This window comes from Strongyloides ratti (assembly GCF_001040885.1).
Source record: "Strongyloides ratti genome assembly S_ratti_ED321, chromosome : X".
Classification (NCBI taxonomy): domain Eukaryota; kingdom Metazoa; phylum Nematoda; class Chromadorea; order Rhabditida; family Strongyloididae; genus Strongyloides; species Strongyloides ratti.
Genome location: NC_037309.1, coordinates 151,078 through 171,946, shown reverse-complemented (window position 1 = coordinate 171,946; position 20,869 = coordinate 151,078). Strand labels below are relative to the sequence as shown.

Genomic DNA, 20,869 nt, shown 5'->3' with positions numbered 1-20,869 from the left:
TTTTAAGTATATTTTTATAATTTTATACGTTTACACGTAGTCGAAAGGTAATTTTTTAAACTCTTCACGTCGATGTTGTACATTCAAAGGTAAATTCATATAATTGTTAGTTAAAAATAATTTTTTTTACACTTGATAATTTGTTTTTTTTTAATATATAAAAAGATTTTTTTTTTTATTTATTATTTAAACTTATTGTATGATTATAAATAACTCATTACAATAAAAGCTTTTATTATTATTTTTTTTATATATATATGAAATAGTAGCGAATCATGATAATAAACATCTTATATTTTTATTATTAAAAATTTTCCTACGTTCTACATTTTTTTTTTCTCTTATTTTCTTTAAATAAATATTTACTTTTGGATTTTTTTAGGTAGGGCAATTTTGCTGATGACTGCACTCAGCGTTGCCAAAAGTTTAACGTCACTTACAAATATTCAACAATCATCGTCTTCATTACAAAAAAAAGTTTCAATTTCTTCATCAAATATTAATAATCATAATATTTCAAAAATAAATAATAGTAGAAAATCTTCTGCTTTATTATCATTGAATCGTATACTTTTTTTCCGGAATCAGAGTGGTAAAAATAGAATTTCCAAACTGGATCGCTTACCGGATTATTTGCGTGGCACAATGGATCGGCTGATAGGGTAAGTTTATTTAATAAAAATATAAATATTAAATTTCAAAGCTTAAATAATAAAAATAAATAAACAATATATATAGGTGAATATTCACAAATGGATTTTGTTTTATTAATAAAAATTTTATTGTACATAATATATTTGAAAAAAAAAAATTTCCCAGGTAATACACATTTACTATCATTTTCAAACATCTCCTTTTTTTTATAAAATATTTAATAAAAGAGAAATAAATGATACATTTGAATCATTGTATAACATTAATGATAATAAAAAAAAAAGTAGGATAAAAATATTTTAAAAAGGTATTCATTTATTTTTTTATGTTACTTTCAATGAATTTAGTTGTTTACTTTTTAATACACTTTCTCATCTTAATATATTTTTTAAGTAGTACGATTGTTAATACACCACCTAAACTGAATCATAAATTTATTTATTTTATTAATACTAGATGAATTTCATGACAAAAGCCTAAAATATACTATTATAAAATATTTGTAAACATTTATAAAGTTGATTAGTTGTTTAAAAATGTTTTGTTATTTCATAAGACATCAGATAATATTATTTTGATTACATATTTTGCATTTGTTAAATATTAATTTTCTTAGTCTTTTTTTTTTTTACAAAAAAGCTAAAGCAAGATTTAAATGTTATTTGTAAGTAATATTTAAAACAATTTATCATTGTACTTTTTTATGAAACATTCTTATTATATGTAAATGTCATATTTATCATTTTTTTGTTTTGTTATAAAAGTTTTGATTATAGGTGCTAGAAAGAACTTCTCATTTAACATTTTTTTTTTCATTCCCTACATATGTATCCTTTTTTTTTTTTATTAAAAATTAATAAATTTTTGGTACCCTTCAAATGTCGCATGTAGGTGATTTAATTATATATGTATGGGAAAGATTGTTTTTTACTGATTTTTTCAGTGATATATTTTTAATCGTTAAAAAAATTTTCTTTTATTATACCATTTTTATCGATAGAAAATTTTTTTTTTCTAAATTAATTATTTTAATTATATAATAAATACATATATGTATTAAAATGAATTGTGTAGTTTGTTTTTAATAAATTATATGAACGTTAATATTTTATTTTCTTTAATTAATCTATAATTCACTTACATTTATCATTGATCAATTATTTGCTAATTTTTAATAATTAATTGGTTTACTTATTTATAATATTTTTATCTTTCCGGTAAAATTTTAGTATAAAAATAACCAATAACAGTGTAAAAAATATAAGAGAAAAAAGTAAATTTAAATGAAAAATATTTTTAATGATAACTTTTAGCGTACTATTGATTATTATCTTTGTAATATATTAAAAATATTAGGTATAATCAAGTCTTCAAATATTATTTATTATAAAATTTTTTATATAACATAATAGATGAATGTGTAAAAATTGTTATTTAAAGTGATTAAAAAGTTTTTCAATTCTAAATGAATTTAGTAGAAAAAAAAATATAGATATAAAATTAGTTTAAGTGACAATAACAACTTCTTAATTAAGATAAAATATCGCAATGGGGGAAATATACTTTTATTAATGGTGGAAAGTTTTATGCAAATTTTTATTTAGCTTTATGACAATTTTTAAACAAACAATATGTCAATTTATATTTTAGAAAGTTACACATAGTCACGTCTGAATTTTTACCTTCACAAAAGGGGATATCATTGCTTTATTATCAATTCAAGTTTTAAGTAAAATTAAGGCGTTACTTTAATAATATCTTTTCAAATATTTTTGAATTAACTTAAATTATCTGTATAAATCGTGTTAACTTTTTTAATTACTTAAATATTTATATGTATATTCTTTGAATAGTATATGAGTCATACCTTCTTAACCAAAGAATACTTTTTTTTTTTAAAAAAAAGTTAAAAATAAAATATTTTCAATTGTATTGTTAACATAAGTTTATTAACACATAATATTTCTAGAACTTAATATTGGAATTTTTTACTATTATGTTATTTTATTATATTATATTATTTATATGTATTTATGTATAGAATAATTTTACAATATCAAAATAAACATTTGTTAATCTTAATAATTGTATTCGTTCTTTGATATCAATTATAAAAGGTTTTAAAAATTTGCTACAAATAATTTTATATTTATTATATATTTGTATTGTAACAAAATCATTGTAATCTATTTCATTGCCAACTTAAGTTGAATCAGTTATAATATATTTATCATGATTATTTAAATGGGAAAATATATGTTTGCTTTTATAAGTAGTCATCTTTTGAATTTATCAAAATCATCAATTTTCCCTTTAAAAATGTAGTATTTTAAAATTAATTAATATTTTTTATTTTTATTAATCATAATCATTTTAAATTTTTAAATATTATTTTATAATATTATTATTATTCTTGTGTTACTTCTGCCATGATAAGAAAATTTATAGAAAAATGTAAAGATAATTTTAAAATATTTATGTATCTACATATATCATAAAAAAAAAGATTACATTTTTGTCATTTATAATTACTTATGCGAAAATTGTTATCAGTATTAATTTTTTTTACATCTATATAAGTATATATTAGTCATTCAATTATTAATTATATATATACTTATAGGTATATATATATATATCTTTTTTATACTTAATCAACAGAGATTAAAGAAATAATTAAAATAATTAAAAACTGTAATATTATTATTAAAAGAAAAGTATTGTAAAAATATCCACGACGACACTCTTTTTCCATAAATGCCTATATTAACAATTTTTATTAGTCATAAATTTACTGTGTGGTAGAATGTAGTTAGAGGTAATGAAATAATAAGAATATATGCGCGCCAACTCATAAATTACATAATATTTTTATTTTAATTTATCTTATAATATAAAATAATTATTATTTTACTTTTAAAATAAAATATCATAAATTATATAATATATACCACTATTTCAAGTATATTTTTATTATTATTTTTTTTTTTTTATATTTAAACTTTTATCTAATTATAAATTTAAATTTTTAAATATAATTAAATAAATGTTATTTTGAAATCTTATTAGATAAGATACCAGATATTTTAAATTAAAATACATGAAATATTTGAGGATATGTTGAACTTGACCGATTTAAAAATAATACAATTGAGAATTTGGCGTAAAATTAAATTAGTAATTGATTTTATAGCTCCAGAAAGGTAAACTTTAACGGAAGAATTTTTTTTTTATAAAATATTTTAAAAATATATTAAAAATTTTATCATTTTTAAAAATTTTAAATGTATATCAAAATCAGGTTGATTTTATCTATTATTATGTATTTCCTTTACATGTGACTTGTTTAATCATATGCTTTCAACTAATAATTGAAAGTACATGATTAAAAACTTTCATATTTATTCTATTTAAAAAATACAACAATAGAATTTATATATAAATATGAATAATTTCCGAAAGATATTTTATAAAAATAATTATTGATTTTTTAATGAGTATATTGTAGGGGAATAATTAAACTATTAATAATAATTTTTATATATAATATTAATTTTTAAAGTTATAGCTATTATATAAATTGTTATACCTTTATTCAAAACATATATACTTTTCACATAATATATGATGATCCAATTATATAAATATTTAATTTCTTAAAAATTTTTAATTCTACCCTTATTATTTATTTTCAATTTTTGAACATTTTAAAAATACTTTTTAAATATTTATATTTTTTATTATTTAAATTATTGAATATAATATATAAGTAGATAAAAATTTAATTCATTTTGACGTTTAAAAAAGTTTATTATATTAATTAAAGTTAATTATTGAGAAAGACAGCAAATAATAAGTTTTGTATTACATTCAAAAGAGAAAATTTAAAATACAGTTCAAAGATTTAGCTTATTTGCAAAGTTAACCTCATTATATATATTTATGAGAGTTTCACTAACAAAAAAAAAACAAAGTACATTTCTTATAATATTCACTCTATTTTATAATATGACAGTTTAATTAATTTAAGATATAATTTTTATTTTTACGTTATTACCTATTTCATTAGTTTACCCCTATCATTAAAATCCTTTAATATAAATTATTCAAAATTTATATGATAAGACGAAAAAGTGACTTATTGGATATATAGACACTTGCCATTACGCATGTATATTTATTGTTTACTTTTTATTATTAATATCATTCAATTTTGTATTTCTAATGACCTTATGAAATTTACATAAAAGATAGTGTTGTAATTATGTTTTTATTCCGACTTTTTATAATATTGTATATAAATCAAATACTATATTTATCTACAATAGCTTACACATTTTATCATTCATATTTTAACACAACTTTAAATAAATTTTAAAAATAGATTTATCATTCTTGTTTTCTTGAATTATTCTATTTTAAATATAGATCTTTATTATGTTGTCTTTCTAAATTAAGTAAATAGATAATCATTTCCTTTTTTGTCATTATATTTATATAATTTCTTCATATGTTTATATTTATAATATTTGTCAAATTATTACTACCTTCAGATGGCTGTTATGCCAAGATCTGAATATACATCAAATAAACAAATATATACTGACACATCAAAGTCAGTAAAATCATATTATAAACATTCTAATGGTATACGAAAACGTTCACCTTCCCAAGATTCTAATATTGATTCCCCTTGCTGTTTCGGTAAAGTTTTTTTTTGCAGTATTATAAATTTTGCTTCGTAAGTCAACATAAAGCCCCACAATGATAAGCAAATAAGTCATTAAAATTAATGATATTTATTATATATTTGAAATTTACCTTTTAACCATAACAATAATATATATAACATTTTAATTATATATAATTTAATCAAAAAAAGATAATGTTAATTGATAGGTATAAATAAAAAAACATCTATATAAAGTATAAAAATTCAATCAAAAAAAAAATGTGATGTAAATAAAATTTTATCAAAAATAAAAAAATTAAAAAAAAAAAACTAACTTAAAAACAGAATTTTATTTATACAAAATTAAATATATAATGTTATTTTTTTTTAGCCGGTCCAGAAGGAAAGGTGATACAAATAAAGAAAATCGTGCTGCTCCGTGTAGAAATAAGAAAGCGGGTATCAGTTTGTCAACACATACAAAAACCTTATCACAACACTATCGCAATGATAAAAATACTTCAAGAAATGACTTATGCATTTGTGATTCAATTGACAATAATGTAAGATATTGGATAATATAACATAAATAAATATATATTTCTTTTTTTTTTCATTTTTTTATAGATGTTAAAAAAGCTGGTATCTCTTCCGCAGGGTATAAATAAAAATGAATGGATAGCTAGTCACTGTATGTTAATAATTATTTATATATATAATAATAATAATAAAATATTTTTTTTTTTTAGTACTTCCATTATATGATCATGTTAATGCATTATGTGGTAGTGTTTCAGAAGTTTGTACAAATAGTGGATGTAGTGTTATGACTTACCCGGGTTGCCAAAAAGCATATTGGTTGGATGAACGTGGCAAAAGATACGTGTATACAGCACCAAATTATATTGATACGGTGATGTCATTTTGTGAAAAATCAAGAAATGATGAAGGTCTTTTTCCAACTAAACATGGTAAATTAATAATATTAATATATTTATTTATATTTTTTTTTGTTATAGGTAACGATTTTCCTCCTTTCTACAAACAGCATTGTAAAAAAATGATGAAGTTATTATGGCATTGTTGTGGTCATTTATATTGTAAACATTGGGATGATTTAGTTAGTCTAAATTTAGGAGGTCAATGTTCAATGATTTTTGCACATATAACATTTTTAGCACGAGAATTTAATCTTCTAGATAGTAATGATTTATCATCAATACAACATATTGTTAATTTGATAAGACCAATGTATATTCAGAATCCATTAAAATCACGATTATCATCATCTAAAAATAATCAAGAAAATGTTCCAGAGACATCGTGCTCAACAAGAGTACCATCCTCAAAATCGGGAAGTTGGGGAGGGTACCCAACACCTACAATTTTAGGATGTAAAGCATATGCCCAGACTTGTTAATATTATAATTTTTGATAATGAACATAATATTAAAAAAAAAATTATCAATTTAATAATATTTTCAAGGGCATAACTTTAAATAAATGGAATAAAAGCAAATTTTTAAACTTTATAATTACGATGGATATTAAATTTATGTAAAGATTATTTTTTAAACAGAAATTTTATATGTAATTTAAATATATATTAGACGTTGTTTTAAATTGGTACATTTATTGCAACAATTTTATGTAATTATTAAAATTTTTTTTTCAAACATATATATATATTTTTTTTATAAATTAACTGGTGAAAATGTCATTTATAAGTGCATGTGTAACAACATAGAAATGTTAGAATATTTGCTAAGCTGAAGTTATGATAAGTACGTCAAGTGTACTGTATTCACCTTTCTTTTTCAATTATCACTTTCTGACGTCTTTATTTTTTTTTTCTACATTATTATCTAATTCTTTTTTTTTTTAAAAATAAATATAGATAAAAATTTTTGTTGTCAGAAATTTGATGTTTTTAAAAAAGAATAACTTTGGATTTGAATAAACGTGAACATTGATTTATTAAATTTGTTATTAAATTATGATATAATGTTAATTTGATCATAAATATCTTAATATAGTCATAAAAGGAATTAAAACTTACCAATATTCTTTGAAAGTTTTAAAATTTAATTTGATGTCTTTTATACAAACAATGTATTACCATAAAGTAATGTAATAAAAATTATAATAAGTATGAATTTTTATTATACATATAATAAGAAAATGTTATTTTACACATTTATCTTATGTTTATAATTGTAATAGTTTTTTTTTTCTCCTCATACTAAACAATTGTTAGGGATAGTTAAAAGAAATAATCATTAAATATATTTAATTTTTAAAATCTTATAAATAAAGAAACAAAAAAAAATAGTTAATTGAATATAATTATTAACAAAATTTTTTTTCTTATTTTTTTTTTCTAAAGTAATGTGTATTATTTTAATGGAAATTATACAATTGATTATATTATATAACAATTTGTTTTAAATTAACTTTTCTAAAAACTGATAGTAACATTCAATTTGACGGAAATTTTGAATTATCTTTTATAAATAGTGCTATAAAAATTTAATACAGTTATTATTTTAATGGCGTGATTTTATTTAATTGAAAACATTTGTATTTTTACAACATTTTATCAAAAGAAACATTTTTTTATTCAAATGACATAGTGTTAGAATTATTCTTTAAATATATTTTTATTAACATTAAATTATAAAAATCTAACTTTTTTAAAGTGTTGAATAATTTATTATTTTTTTATTTAAGAATATATATTCATATTTACTATTTATATATGAAAATTAATACTTTTCTAACATTGTTAGTAAATATTTTGAAAGAATTTCAATTTAGACTATTTCATTTTTGTTAAATAAAAATTAAGTACTTTTACACTTAACTTTTTAAAATTAATATAAAATATATGGGTAACATAAAAATCTAAAATTAAATTTATTATTCAAAAAAATGGACTTTTATTGATAAACATGTACTAATTTTTTTAATTTAACTAAAGTGAAATAAATTAAATTTTTTTTTTGGTAAATTAAAAACACTTATAAATTTTATTTTCACAAGAAAAATTTAGTACAATGATCATAGATTTAAGGTTAATTTATTTATAAGAAAAAAAAATGTTTTCTATGAATTTGTTAAATAAAGGGATATATATTTTAAATAAAAATTTAGTAAAAGCTAATATAAGTAATTAAAAATTTTAAAGTATATAATTAATTTCTAAACTATTTTATGTAATGTATATGTGAATAATATAAATCTAAGAATTTTTTAAATCATAATAATGTTATAATAAAAAGTTATGACGATTCATTTGTTATTAAAGTAAAAATATTTAAAACATTTGATTTTAAGATTATACTTTGTACTTTAAAGTATAAATGTTTATTTAGCTTATAGAAGTCAAATGATTTTTTAGTTTTTAGTTTTAATTCCTATTAATTTCTATACTTATTTTGTTATTATTTATTAATTTTAAATTTAAATTATTCATTAAGATTGTAATTTACTTCTTTTATAAATAAATACATTAATTTTCTAGAAATATTACCAAATTACTTTTATTAAATTTAAAATGATTCAAAAATGTTTCGTTTTAAAACAATATTTTGGTCAAGTATATACAACATGATTTTTTTGCATATTTAGTATTTTATCAATGAATGTCTTTTTCATACAATTGATATAATAATGTCAAAAAAAGATATAAATAATTTTTACTTAACTAATTTTTCAATATCAAACATTTTTCTTTGACATAATGATATATTAAAAGAGTATTTCATTAGTTAAAATTAGAATGCGATAGTGATTATTTTATCAAGAATATTTAATGTATTTATACAATGAATGACAAGACATTTCATTTTACCATTACAATTTATATATAATTTATTAATATTTTGCATATCATTTATAAATTATTTTTATTTTTATAAAATTTTAGGGGAACATTTTATCAAGATGATTCAAATTCAGATATTTAAAGCAAACGGTAAAGACAATCAAGGAGTAACTGTTAGTGTTGTAAGTTAAATAAAATTAATATTTATAATTTTAAACCATTTAGGATAATAATGCAACTATTGGTGATGTTAAAAAAGCATATAGCAAATCAAGTAACACTCAACTTGAAAGAATTGCCTTAAGACCTGAATTGAAAGGAAAAAATTTGAAAGATGATGTAAAGGTTAGTACTTTTGCCAACAGACAATTTTATTTCCGTGATCTTGGTCCACAAATTCCATGGAAGACAGTTTTTCTTCTTGAATATGCCGGACCATTCTTTATCTATCCAATATTTTTCCTTCGTCCTTCTATTATTTATGGTAGTGGGGCAAATGAAGCTGCTGTAGCATGTTCCGTCAAATTGGCTCTTATATGTTCAACAATTCATTATGGAAAACGACTTTTTGAAACTCAATTTATTCATAGATTTAGTAATGGTACTATGCCACAATTTAATTTATTCAAGAATTGTTCTTATTATTGGGGATTTTGTGCATTTATGGCTTACTTTATCAATCATCCATCTTACACAACTCCATATTTTGGAAATGCTCAAGTTTACTTTGGATTAGGTGTATTTATTCTTTCTGAACTTGGAAATCTTTCAATTCATATTCTTCTTCGTAACTTACGTCCAGAAGGCAGTAAAGTTAGAAAAATCCCAAGACCTGATGGAAATCCACTTACATTACTTTTTAATTATGTTTCATGCCCAAATTATTCCTATGAATTTTATTCATGGATTGGATTTACTATTATGACTCAATCACTTCCATCTGCATTATTTACAATTGCAGGTTTCGTACAAATGTCTATTTGGGCTCTTCAAAAACATCGTAATTATAAAAAAGAATTCCCAGACTATCCAAAAAACCGCAAAGCTATCATTCCTTATCTTCTTTAATTATTTAGGAAAATAGTTATAGTTAGTATACTTAAAAATAAATGAGAATTGGATAAAATATATTTTTTATTGATAAATTTTTTGATTATATAAATTTTTTGATATGATTTAAAAGGTAATGTAACATTATTATATAAACAAATATTTGAAATATTATAATTATAATAAATTTAATATTTCCTTTTTTAGAACCAAAAATTTGTATAAATTTGGTTAATTTATTAAAATTTGGCATTGTAAATTTCTTTTTCTGTATTTTAAGGTAAATTTCATGAAATGTAGCATTACATGTTTCTGGAACAATGATTTGAAAAATAGTTATATAAATAACATTTATGATACAGAATGGCAACAATACATATTGTACTCCATAATTGTTTATTATAGTTAATATATAAGATGAAATAAAACCACCAAATAAATTCTAATAAAAAAAATAATATATATAGATGAAAAAACTATATTACCTGAATAATTCCAACAAATGCAGTCCCCAATACTCGATCATTTTGGCAAAATATTTCTGGAACAATTGTGTATGCACTTTCACTAGCAACTGCTGCTGCTACTAAATCTAATGAAGCTATAATTGGCATCCAAAACCACATTTTTTGTTTACAAAAAAAACCAGTATTTATAAATAAACCAAATGATGCTAATAATGATAATATTATACTTGCTGTTGTTGGAACAACCAACAATTTTTTTCTTTTGAAATTTTCAAAAAAGAATAATAGACCAATACTTACAAAAGCTTGTGGAATTGACATATAAACAGAAGCATTCATTGCTGCTTTTGTTGATAATCCTACATTTTGAAATATATTTGTTGAATAATAAATCCACATCTATACATATGTATATAATAATATTAAAAAATATACTATAAACATACCCAATCATTTAAATGAACAAATGTCTGAACAAATGTTCCTATTAATAATGGTTTCAAAAATGCAGTAGAATAGAACTTTAATTTTAAGACTTGATATAGATTTAAAGATAAAAGAATATTTGGTCTATTCATTTCAAGATTTGAACTATCACTACTTTTTTCTTCATCTGAATCATACAAAGATTTTTTTTCAATACATTTAATTTCATTTTTTATTTCACTAAGTGATTTAGGAATATCTAATTGATGTTGATAAAATTTTAATGATTTTTCACAACCATCAATATCACCTATTTCATAAAGATATCTTGGTGAATCAGGAGCAATATAAATACATATCAAAGCAGGAATTAATATCAATGCTGGCATAGATAATGAATATTGCCAAAGTTTTGATGTACCTAAAAATGTTTTTAAGGATATTGTCATCCCAAATAATTCTCCAATACATGACCATACAGTCTAGAAATAATAAAACTATATAATTTTAATTACATACCAATGTTGCTAATAAAGTTCCACGATGTTGTTTTGAAGGTATTTCAGCTATCATAACACTCCCTATTACTTGTGACAAACCAGATCCAATTCCATTTAAAAATCTACCTAAAACAGCTATATGAAGACCTAAATAACCATGTTTTATAAATGCTGACATTAAAGCTCCAACAAGACACATAACTGTTGCCCAAAACATTGGCCATTTTCTACTAAATCTATTAGATATAAGAATTGTTAAAATACACCCAACAGCCAAACCATAAATACGTGATGAAACAATTTGTTCCCAATAAATATAACTATTATTCTTTGATTTCAATACTTTCTTTAAGTATGGTAATGCAGATGGAAGAATATTATCAGCTACACTATCCAATGCACACATAAACATTGAACTTACACCAATCGACAATACAACAGAATACAAACGAAAGTATACCTTTAATGAATATATATTAGAATTAATGGATATATTTTTGCGACATTGGGTAGCATTTATTCTTGTAAATATTTTATTTTGTTTTAGGGATGACGACAAATAATAAAATATATTTCTTCTTTCATTCTTTATTTCACCTGTTATCAAATTTTGTTTTTCTTGAATACATATATTACTATAATAAAATAATTAAATATTAAAAAAATAAATAAAAAAATATTGAACCTACAGAGTTGACATTGTTAAAAATAAAAATATTAAATTTATTATTAAATATTTTTACATTTATGTATTTTCTTTTTTTTTTGTTTATATAAAAGGCTTTATAATTTGATTAGCAGCTTATGTTGTAAATCATTAAAACGTAAGTTATTATTAAAATTATTTCCTAAAAATAAAACTTTATGACATTAAAATATAAATAAAATCATATATCTAAATTCAAAGTTACATCAAAGGTAAAAATCATTCTAAAATAAAAATATAAACAGAATCTTTTAAATAATTCTTATCAAAGAAAATATAATTAAAAAAAAACATTTTATTTATTATTTATTCATAAATAAATATGTAAAAATATTTAAATTATTCTTAAAACAGTTTTTTTTTCTTCAAAAATTGACAACTTTTTCGAAATAAAATAAAATTATTTTTATTAAAAAGATTTAGATTAACAATAATTATTATATATTAAAACATAAAATTTTAAACAAACATATATTAATATGAAAAAAAAAAAGTGATGACATTAAAAAAGTTTTTCCATTTTTCCAATATTATTTTTAAAAATAATCATTATTTTTTGAATGTTTGTAGATATGATTTGGAAGGAGATAAATTTAACTCTTTTAACCAAAATATTAAAAAGAAATAATGCTCTGAGAAATGTTAGTAAAAAGTATAATTTTTAAAATATTTTAAATAATATACATCCTATCCATTGATGATAGTTTTAGATTAAGAGAATGATAAACATTACAATTGGTATGATACAATAAAGGAAAATTATTTAATAACATTCGAAGATCAGTTAACTTTATATGAGAAATCACAATTAAAATCATATGTAGATAATTTTGATACTTATCTGTTTGCTATTAATAAATAATCATTTACTGGGATATTCTTTAAATATATGCACATAATAAAGAAAACTTTCTTTAATAATAATATAACATATGATCTTTTTAGTTAAAATATTTTCTAGATTTTAAAGAAATATATGTCTTAAAGAGCATTTTTATTATGAAATAAAATAACAATTACAAAATACTTTGTTATTTATAGTTTTTTTTTATTAATTAAAATTTGTTGGAATATTGTTTGTACTTTTAGTTTAATAAATAGAATGGAAGTGTAAAATTATTTTATATTATAAACTTTTTTTTGTCATTAATAATTAAATAAAATGTTTGAAATATGGTCAAATAAATTTAATGAAAATTTTTTTTTTATATTTTATTTAAATGATATTAAAAAGTCAATCATTGATCATTTATAAAATATTTTATATGACATTTATTATAAACTAACATTTAAAATTTAAATCACCTTTTGTTTATATCTTTTAATAAATTTTGAATTTATGGAAATATAAAATGTATTTAAATTTATAATCTTATTACATACACTTCGTTAATTATAATGATTAACTTTAATAATATTGTTATCAATAAAATATTATTTTTATTTTATCAAAAATATATTATCACATTCTTATATAACTAATTGGTATCAACAGTATCACAAATTATATTATAAATGATTGTTGGATAAGAAATAGTGGTTAAAGAAAATTATTTTTAATAGGATCATAATTTATGTACATTTTTATCAAAATATTAAATTAAAATGGTAAATAATTTTTTTTATATTTTTATAAAAGTAATAAGTTATAAATCTATAAAATAATATAATATTTTTTTATCATTTTTATAGATATGAATAATAATTTAGAATCTAAAAAAAGGCAACAAAGTATTGAAGAAGATGACAATATTTCTATAGTACATTATACAAGTTTTAAAAAAATTGTAAGTTTTTATTTATATTTTAATAAAAATAAAAATGAATAAATATTAATTTTTTTTTTAAAATAAAAATTGTAGTTTTGTTCAATATTAATTCGTCTACTGTTAGCTGCTATATTTCTTGGAATTGCAGTTGCTGCATTAATATATGCTTTTAATACAGGTAAATAAATTAATGTCTCAATTTTATATTTTAAATAATTAATTTTTTTTCAGGTGAAAAAAGTCGAGGAACAAACCATGGACCAAATATACCTGGTGACACATATTCAATGTACATTTCTCAAAATTGTTCAGAAGGTTTTATGAAAATTGAAGAAAAATTACCAAAACAAAATTCAAATGATTCGCAACAATATAAAGTTACAAAAATAGGATCATTTTGGTATCAGGATGATATTAAAAAAAGACTTGTTCATAGAATTGGACTTGATAATGAGGATTGGATGTATACATATTTTATTTTTAAAAATTATGCATACCTTGATATGCCCGGAAAGTGCACAAAATTAACAAATGTTACATATAATAATTATATTGCAAGTATGGGATTACTTAATATGAGAAAAATTGAAGAAAGTATTGGTATTCATGATGGAAAAAAAATTATTGAAGCATTAGAGTATGAAAATATACCATCATCAGATAGTGTATATAATAATACACATCCAACTGTTACAACATTATATTTAGAAAAAGATAGCTGTAAGTTTAAAATAACATAAATTAATTATTATATTTTGATGTATAAATTAAAGATGCATCATTAAGATGGGATTTAAGATTTTATGAAAAATCATCGACATCTTTATTAAGTAGTGTTAGTTTTTATTTTTCTTCAATGATACAAGGACCACAAGATGATAATATTTTTTATCAATACTCAGAAAATTGTACTTAACAATGATTTTATATTTTTTTTTGTAATTGAAAGTAAAAATAAAATTTAAACAATTGTAATTATGTGTAAAATAATTCTTTTTATAATATAGGATATTATATATATAAATAAATTTTTTTTTATGAACAAATAAAGACATACATATTAAAATTTGAACTATTATTTATATAAATATTATATTATCAATATCAATCGAAAATAATTGTTAATTCAGTAGTATTTTAAATAAAAGAGTAATTGATTTTGTAGATTATCTACATAAAAGAATGCTCTTAAAATTATTATTTCACTTTACTTACCTTAACATTTAACTATATATATATATATATATCAACAAGTTTATTAATTTAAAATTATTCAAAGAAATTTGTTTAACACAAAAATAAAATATTATATTATTTATAATGCTTTTAAATTAGATAAATAAATATGCATAAAAATCTATTATATATAATATATTATTCATTTTTGATATTTATAATTTTATCTACTTTTAATTATCATTTTTTTATCCAACCACAAAATATATTTCAATGTTCGCAAAAAGACTATAATCCTGTCATATTAAGTAGTCAAATTAATCAGTTTTGTCGAGAAACATTTGATTGTCCAAATGGGTAAATTTATATAATAATATAATTTAAAAAATTTTTTTTAATTAATAATTTTTAGAGCTACATGTATGGAAGCAACAAATCATCAAACAATTAAAATTTGTTGTACATCTATGATTAAAGCAACATGTCCAATTAACTATACACCAATGTTAGATTTAAATGGACAATATATTTATTGTTCTATGTCAAATGATAATATTTGTACCAGTGATAGTAAATGTCTACAATCTCCAACAAAACCTGAAGTTTTTTTATGTTGTACATCAACAATTGCACCATCAATATGCCCAAGTAATCAAGATGCTTTAATTAATAATGGTGAAATTGAAACATGTAGTGGACCACAAAATAGTTGTTCAATGGATGGTTATACATGCCAATATTCAACAACAATAAATAAATGGGTTTGTTGTGGTAATCCTATAAATCCAATTCCTTATTGTAAAAATGGTGATTTACCATATTCTCTAGATGATGGAGAAATATATAGATGTTTATTAACAGAATCAACATGTCCTCAAGGTTATAATTGTGAAGAATCAACAATACCATTAACAAATGTATGTTGTAATAGTACAGGAACAAATATAACAACAACAACTCTTGAACCAATAACAATATTACCAATAACAACAACAACAGTATCATCTATATTAAGTTGCCCAAAAAATTGGAATCCATATCGTTATCCAACAGGAAATTATCATATATGTAATTCTGTATTAGATTCAACATCATGTCCATTTGGTTTTAGTTGTGTACCATCAAATTTTGAGGATGTTTTTATTTGTTGTCGTTTGTCAATGTCTTTTGAGTGTTCAAAGAAAAACTCAACATTACTTTTAAATAATCAACCACGACTTTGTTCTACTTCACTACCAAATTCTTGTCCAGTTGATTTTGATTGTCTTCCAAGTACAATTGTAGGGTAAAAAAATAATTATTCATTTATATTCATTTTTAGGGTAGTATAAATATTTGTTGCAAAAAAGAAATAAATTTAAAATGTAAAAATGGAAGAAAAATTGGTATGATAAATGGAAATCCTCAATATTGTTCAAATTATGGTTATCAAGATACATGTAAATTTGGATATATATGTGATAATAGTACTATTGATGGTTTAAATGTCTGCTGTTATGTTTTATAAATAAAAGTATATTTATATACTAAAAAAAGTTAAATAATATTTTAAAAATATTTTTAAACGAATTTTAAAATACATATTTGTACAATGATAATATGAATTATTAATATCCTAATATGTAGTTTATCTGTTAAAAAAAATGTTAAGACTAATATTTAATATATTTGTGATTGTTTATAATAAGTTAATGTATTTTGTAATAATTTTGTTAATAAATATTAATTTATTGTTCTCATAAATACCAATTATTCATTTAATAAATTATGTTTAAATAAATTATTTGTACAACTATTTAAATGAAAAAACATTTTATTATCATTATGTAATACAATCACTTCGTTTGTGGTCAAAAAGTAAATTATTAGTAATTGATATAAAATTGCTATTCATCAAAAGAATGTTAATAAATGGTATTGAAAAAAAAAAGAAATATTTACAAATATATTTAAAGACAAAATTATAAATAATTTAAATAAATAAAAATTATTTTGGTTTCACTATAAAAGAGATGACAGAAATGATTAATAATTTATAAAATTGTTATTAATATGAAATTCTTAAATATATTTTTTGTCATTTATTTATTAAATTTTGCATCAAAAAGATATGTTGAGGGAGATTCATTTTGTAGTAGAAGTGATTGTTCAAATCACGGTAATTGTATTGGTACTAAAGCAATTCCAATTTGCCTTTGTGATATAAATTACATTGGTTTAAGATGTGAAATATCATTAGTTGGTGGATTAATTGATTCAACAATATCTAATAATGATTTAAAAGTTTGCCAATCTGATCAATGTAACAATAAAGGAGTATGTATTGGAAGTGTATCAAAATTTGTTTGTTTATGTTATCCTGGATTTACTGGAAAAACATGTAGTGAAAAATCTACTGGCACAAGTAAAAAAAAATAATTTAAATTATTAATATTATATAATTTTTTTTATAGTTAATGTTGATTCATCTGGTTCTGGGCTTACTATTCCATGTACTTCATCAGATTGTAATAATAATGGTGTATGTATTGGAAGTAAAGGAGCTTTTAGTTGTATTTGTAAATTAGGATTTATAGGAGATCGTTGTCAAACAGCACCATATGCTTTATGTGATTCAAAACAATGTAATAATAATGGATTATGTTTAGGAACAATTGATTCATACATTTGTGCCTGTAATTTAGGATATTCTGGTGAAAAATGTTCTACTGTTAGTGAAAATTTATGTGATGAGAAAGATTGTAATAATGCAGGAATATGTATGGGTACAAAAAGTAATTTCATCTGTCTTTGTAGTATTGGATATAGTGGTAAAAGATGTGAAATTATAAGTGGTACAGGAACACTATTAGATACAGCTTTTTGTTCAATGAAAGATTGCAATGGTAATGGATTGTGTTTTGGAAGTAAACTTGCACCAGTATGTTTATGTAAATTGGGATATCAAGGATTACGTTGTGAAATTGAACCTCAATGCAATTCAGCTCTACAATGTAATAATAATGGAATTTGTATTGGTACCGCAACAAATAGAATTTGTTTATGTAATTTAAATTATTCAGGTACTAATTGTCAAACAAAATTATTTTAAAATAACTAAATACTTTTTAAAAAATTATTCAAAAAAAAAATTACTAATAATTTAAAAAAGAATTATATTAGGTTGTCCCATATGAAATGTTGTTTTTTTTGTTAAATTTTTAAATGCGCGTAACTCAGTGGAAAATTAATATTTTTTCTTCTAATAACAGTCATTAGATTCACCAAATTGTTTTCTATCGTATAACTAGCTTTTCAAGCGTTTAGACAAAAAACTTTAAAAACTAGAAGCGATAGAAGCTTCAAGGGCAGATTCTAAAAGCCTATCGTTTTTGAAGAATTTCTTCTTTAAGAATGATTCAAATTTTAAAAAAAATGAGGGTAAGTGAGGGCAAGATTAGGGATATATTTTGGGCAAAAGAAGAATTTTTTATTTTGAATCCTTCAGTTTTTGAAGCATAGTTTCCGAAATCTATGAAAGAGAATTTTTTATAAAAATCAATTAGCTGTTTATTTTTGCTAAAAAGATTTGTCCTAGGGCTATTTTTATTAAAATTTTTTTAAATTGTGCACAATTGGATTCAGTGTTTATAGTTTCAACAAGTTTTACTAGGTTTCATAGATCTCCAGTGCACAATTTTTTTAAAATACTACCATATTCCTGTTTTAAGATTTATTGTAGTTTTTAAGACAAAATTTTTATGAAACTATAATAAAAAATGGATACTATTGCTGCTTAGAATCAAATTCTTTTCATAGGTTATGTTTCATTTAAAAAATGAGTCATTTTTACTCTCAAAAGTTGAAAAAAAACAGACATCAATACGATGAATTGCTTGCTTTATGTTCAACCCTGGCGATAACCTTTGACCTTTCTTTTTTGAGTATCCATTTAGCTACAAATGGTTAGAAACTTTAGATTTTGAAACATCTGAAGCTTCAAATGTCCTTCTGACAATTTGTAAAAAAATATGCTTTAAAATCGCTCTTCAAGACGCTTTTATCAAAGAATGAAATTTTTCTCCATGCTGCGCATTCTTAAGCTTCTCTTTTCCCACCCTGAATCTTTATAAAAAAATTTTTTTTGGTAGAAGCATTGACAAGATTCACCTCAAAAATATTATCAAAAATTTTTTCTATTTTTGCTTCATTTGTCCTTTTTTTAACTTCAAAAAGGAAAATGTTGGGAAATCGACGCTTAGAAGGCTTTGTAAAAAATTAAAATAAAAATAATTAAACTTTATATTTTGGCATAATCTTTATATCATTATGTAGAGGAAATTCATAGGAATCTAGCAAATATTTTAGAATTTTTTAAACATAGCTAGTTATTAATTAAAACTAGCTGTAAACGTCGCGCGTAAAAAAAACAACATTTCATATGGGACAACCTAATATTATTAACAAAAATTTAACTTATTATTTTTATTTTTAATAATGTTTTACAAATTATATTTTTTTAACGTAAAATAAATACTTAAAATTTTAAAATTATTTTTTTTTTTGATTAATATAAAAGATAGATATCTTATTTATACAAACAACTACATTATAATTTAATGATATATCTCAGATTAAAATGTATTATCATCAAATGACAAGGAAGTAATTGGACAAACAAAATTTATTTTCTTAAATAACAATACCAATTTATTTTGTTAAACAAAAATATGAACAGCTAAAATTTGTTACAATTATTTTTGAAAAAAAAAAGTAATAATTATTTAGAAAGAAATTTTATAAAATTAATAGTAATAAGTAGTTATGAATTAAAATTTTAATGAAAAATATGTATCTTGCGATTTTTTTTTTTCAATTTTTCAAATAAAAAATTATTATCCACACTTAAAAATAACAACTCTGACGCAATTTGTGAATGATAACTGCAAATATTTTTCATATGACACATGTGATCCAAAACTTCTTCCTATAATACAATGCCAAGTAGGACCTTAAAAAAGATAAATTTTTAATATATAATTTTATATTAGATATTAATACAAACCAAATTCATTATCACAAAATGTTTTAACGTATGTTGCAACATCTGATTCTGTATTTTTATCATGAAGAGCTTTATCAGTAACATCAATTATTTTATCTTTCATTTCATTGTCTATATTATTAATACTAATAATAGTGGGAGCTTGTTGTGATAAAACTGAGGAATGATTAATAAATGATTTTCTTGGTGTATTAAGGACTGCTGTTCTAAATGCTCTTGAGACCCGTCTTGTTGAAAATAAAATTAATAGATTATATAAATACAAACCTGGTACTATTAAATTTTCTTCTTAAAGATTCAAAATTACGTCGCATAGCTATCTTAGTTGTAATAAATATTTTTCTTTGATTCAATAATAATGAAAATTTTTAGTTCAATATAACTTAAGTATTTTAAATGATAATAAAGTGTGAAGTATTTTTATTAGTATATATAAGACAAGACTAAAAACAATGATTTACTTAAGTATTATTTGATTTAAGTGTAAAATAATTAGTATAAGCATTCATTTATCAGATAATGATAAAAAAAAAATTTATATGTATGTTATTTTTACTTGACATATATTTTATTAAAATA

General features: G+C 20.7%; 6 protein-coding genes across 6 annotated transcripts; 4 read left to right on the top strand and 2 right to left on the bottom strand.

Annotated features, from left to right (window-relative positions):
• Positions 1-399: 399 nt before the first annotated feature.
• Positions 400-6,746, top strand: SRAE_X000003400 (MOB kinase activator-like 1; the record flags this gene model as incomplete). Its single annotated transcript, XM_024644328.1, has 5 exons — positions 400-662; positions 5,718-5,889; positions 5,954-6,017; positions 6,076-6,297; positions 6,346-6,746. The coding sequence occupies 5 exons, from the start codon at positions 400-402 to the stop codon at positions 6,744-6,746; spliced, it is 1,122 nt and encodes a 373-aa protein (XP_024509899.1).
• Positions 6,747-9,271: 2,525 nt separating this feature from the next.
• Positions 9,272-10,220, top strand: SRAE_X000003300 (Sc2; the record flags this gene model as incomplete). The annotated part of the gene is made up of 2 exons (XM_024644327.1): positions 9,272-9,334; positions 9,378-10,220. The coding sequence occupies 2 exons, from the start codon at positions 9,272-9,274 to the stop codon at positions 10,218-10,220; spliced, it is 906 nt and encodes a 301-aa protein (XP_024509898.1).
• Positions 10,221-10,305: 85 nt separating this feature from the next.
• Positions 10,306-12,295, bottom strand: SRAE_X000003200 (General substrate transporter family and Major facilitator superfamily domain, general substrate transporter and Major facilitator superfamily domain-containing protein; the record flags this gene model as incomplete). The annotated part of the gene is made up of 5 exons (XM_024644326.1): positions 10,306-10,644; positions 10,688-11,068; positions 11,116-11,577; positions 11,615-12,230; positions 12,285-12,295. The coding sequence occupies 5 exons, from the start codon at positions 12,293-12,295 to the stop codon at positions 10,306-10,308; spliced, it is 1,809 nt and encodes a 602-aa protein (XP_024509897.1).
• Positions 12,296-13,995: 1,700 nt separating this feature from the next.
• SRAE_X000003100 (Cysteine-rich repeat and Lustrin, cysteine-rich repeated domain-containing protein) lies at positions 13,996-16,753 on the top strand (the record flags this gene model as incomplete). The annotated part of the gene is made up of 7 exons (XM_024644325.1): positions 13,996-14,088; positions 14,164-14,248; positions 14,302-14,790; positions 14,844-14,905; positions 15,572-15,603; positions 15,659-16,526; positions 16,568-16,753. 7 exons carry the CDS (start codon positions 13,996-13,998, stop codon positions 16,751-16,753), a joined length of 1,815 nt encoding a protein of 604 aa, XP_024509896.1.
• A 545-nt stretch (positions 16,754-17,298) lies between these two features.
• On the top strand, positions 17,299-18,337 carry SRAE_X000003000 (Eyes shut; the record flags this gene model as incomplete). Its single annotated transcript, XM_024644324.1, has 2 exons — positions 17,299-17,650; positions 17,700-18,337. The coding sequence occupies 2 exons, from the start codon at positions 17,299-17,301 to the stop codon at positions 18,335-18,337; spliced, it is 990 nt and encodes a 329-aa protein (XP_024509895.1).
• A 1,783-nt stretch (positions 18,338-20,120) lies between these two features.
• SRAE_X000002900 (Dynein, light chain, LC8-type 2) lies at positions 20,121-20,604 on the bottom strand (the record flags this gene model as incomplete). The annotated part of the gene is made up of 3 exons (XM_024644323.1): positions 20,121-20,236; positions 20,291-20,517; positions 20,558-20,604. 3 exons carry the CDS (start codon positions 20,602-20,604, stop codon positions 20,121-20,123), a joined length of 390 nt encoding a protein of 129 aa, XP_024509894.1.
• Between the last annotated feature and the right edge of the window lie 265 nt (positions 20,605-20,869).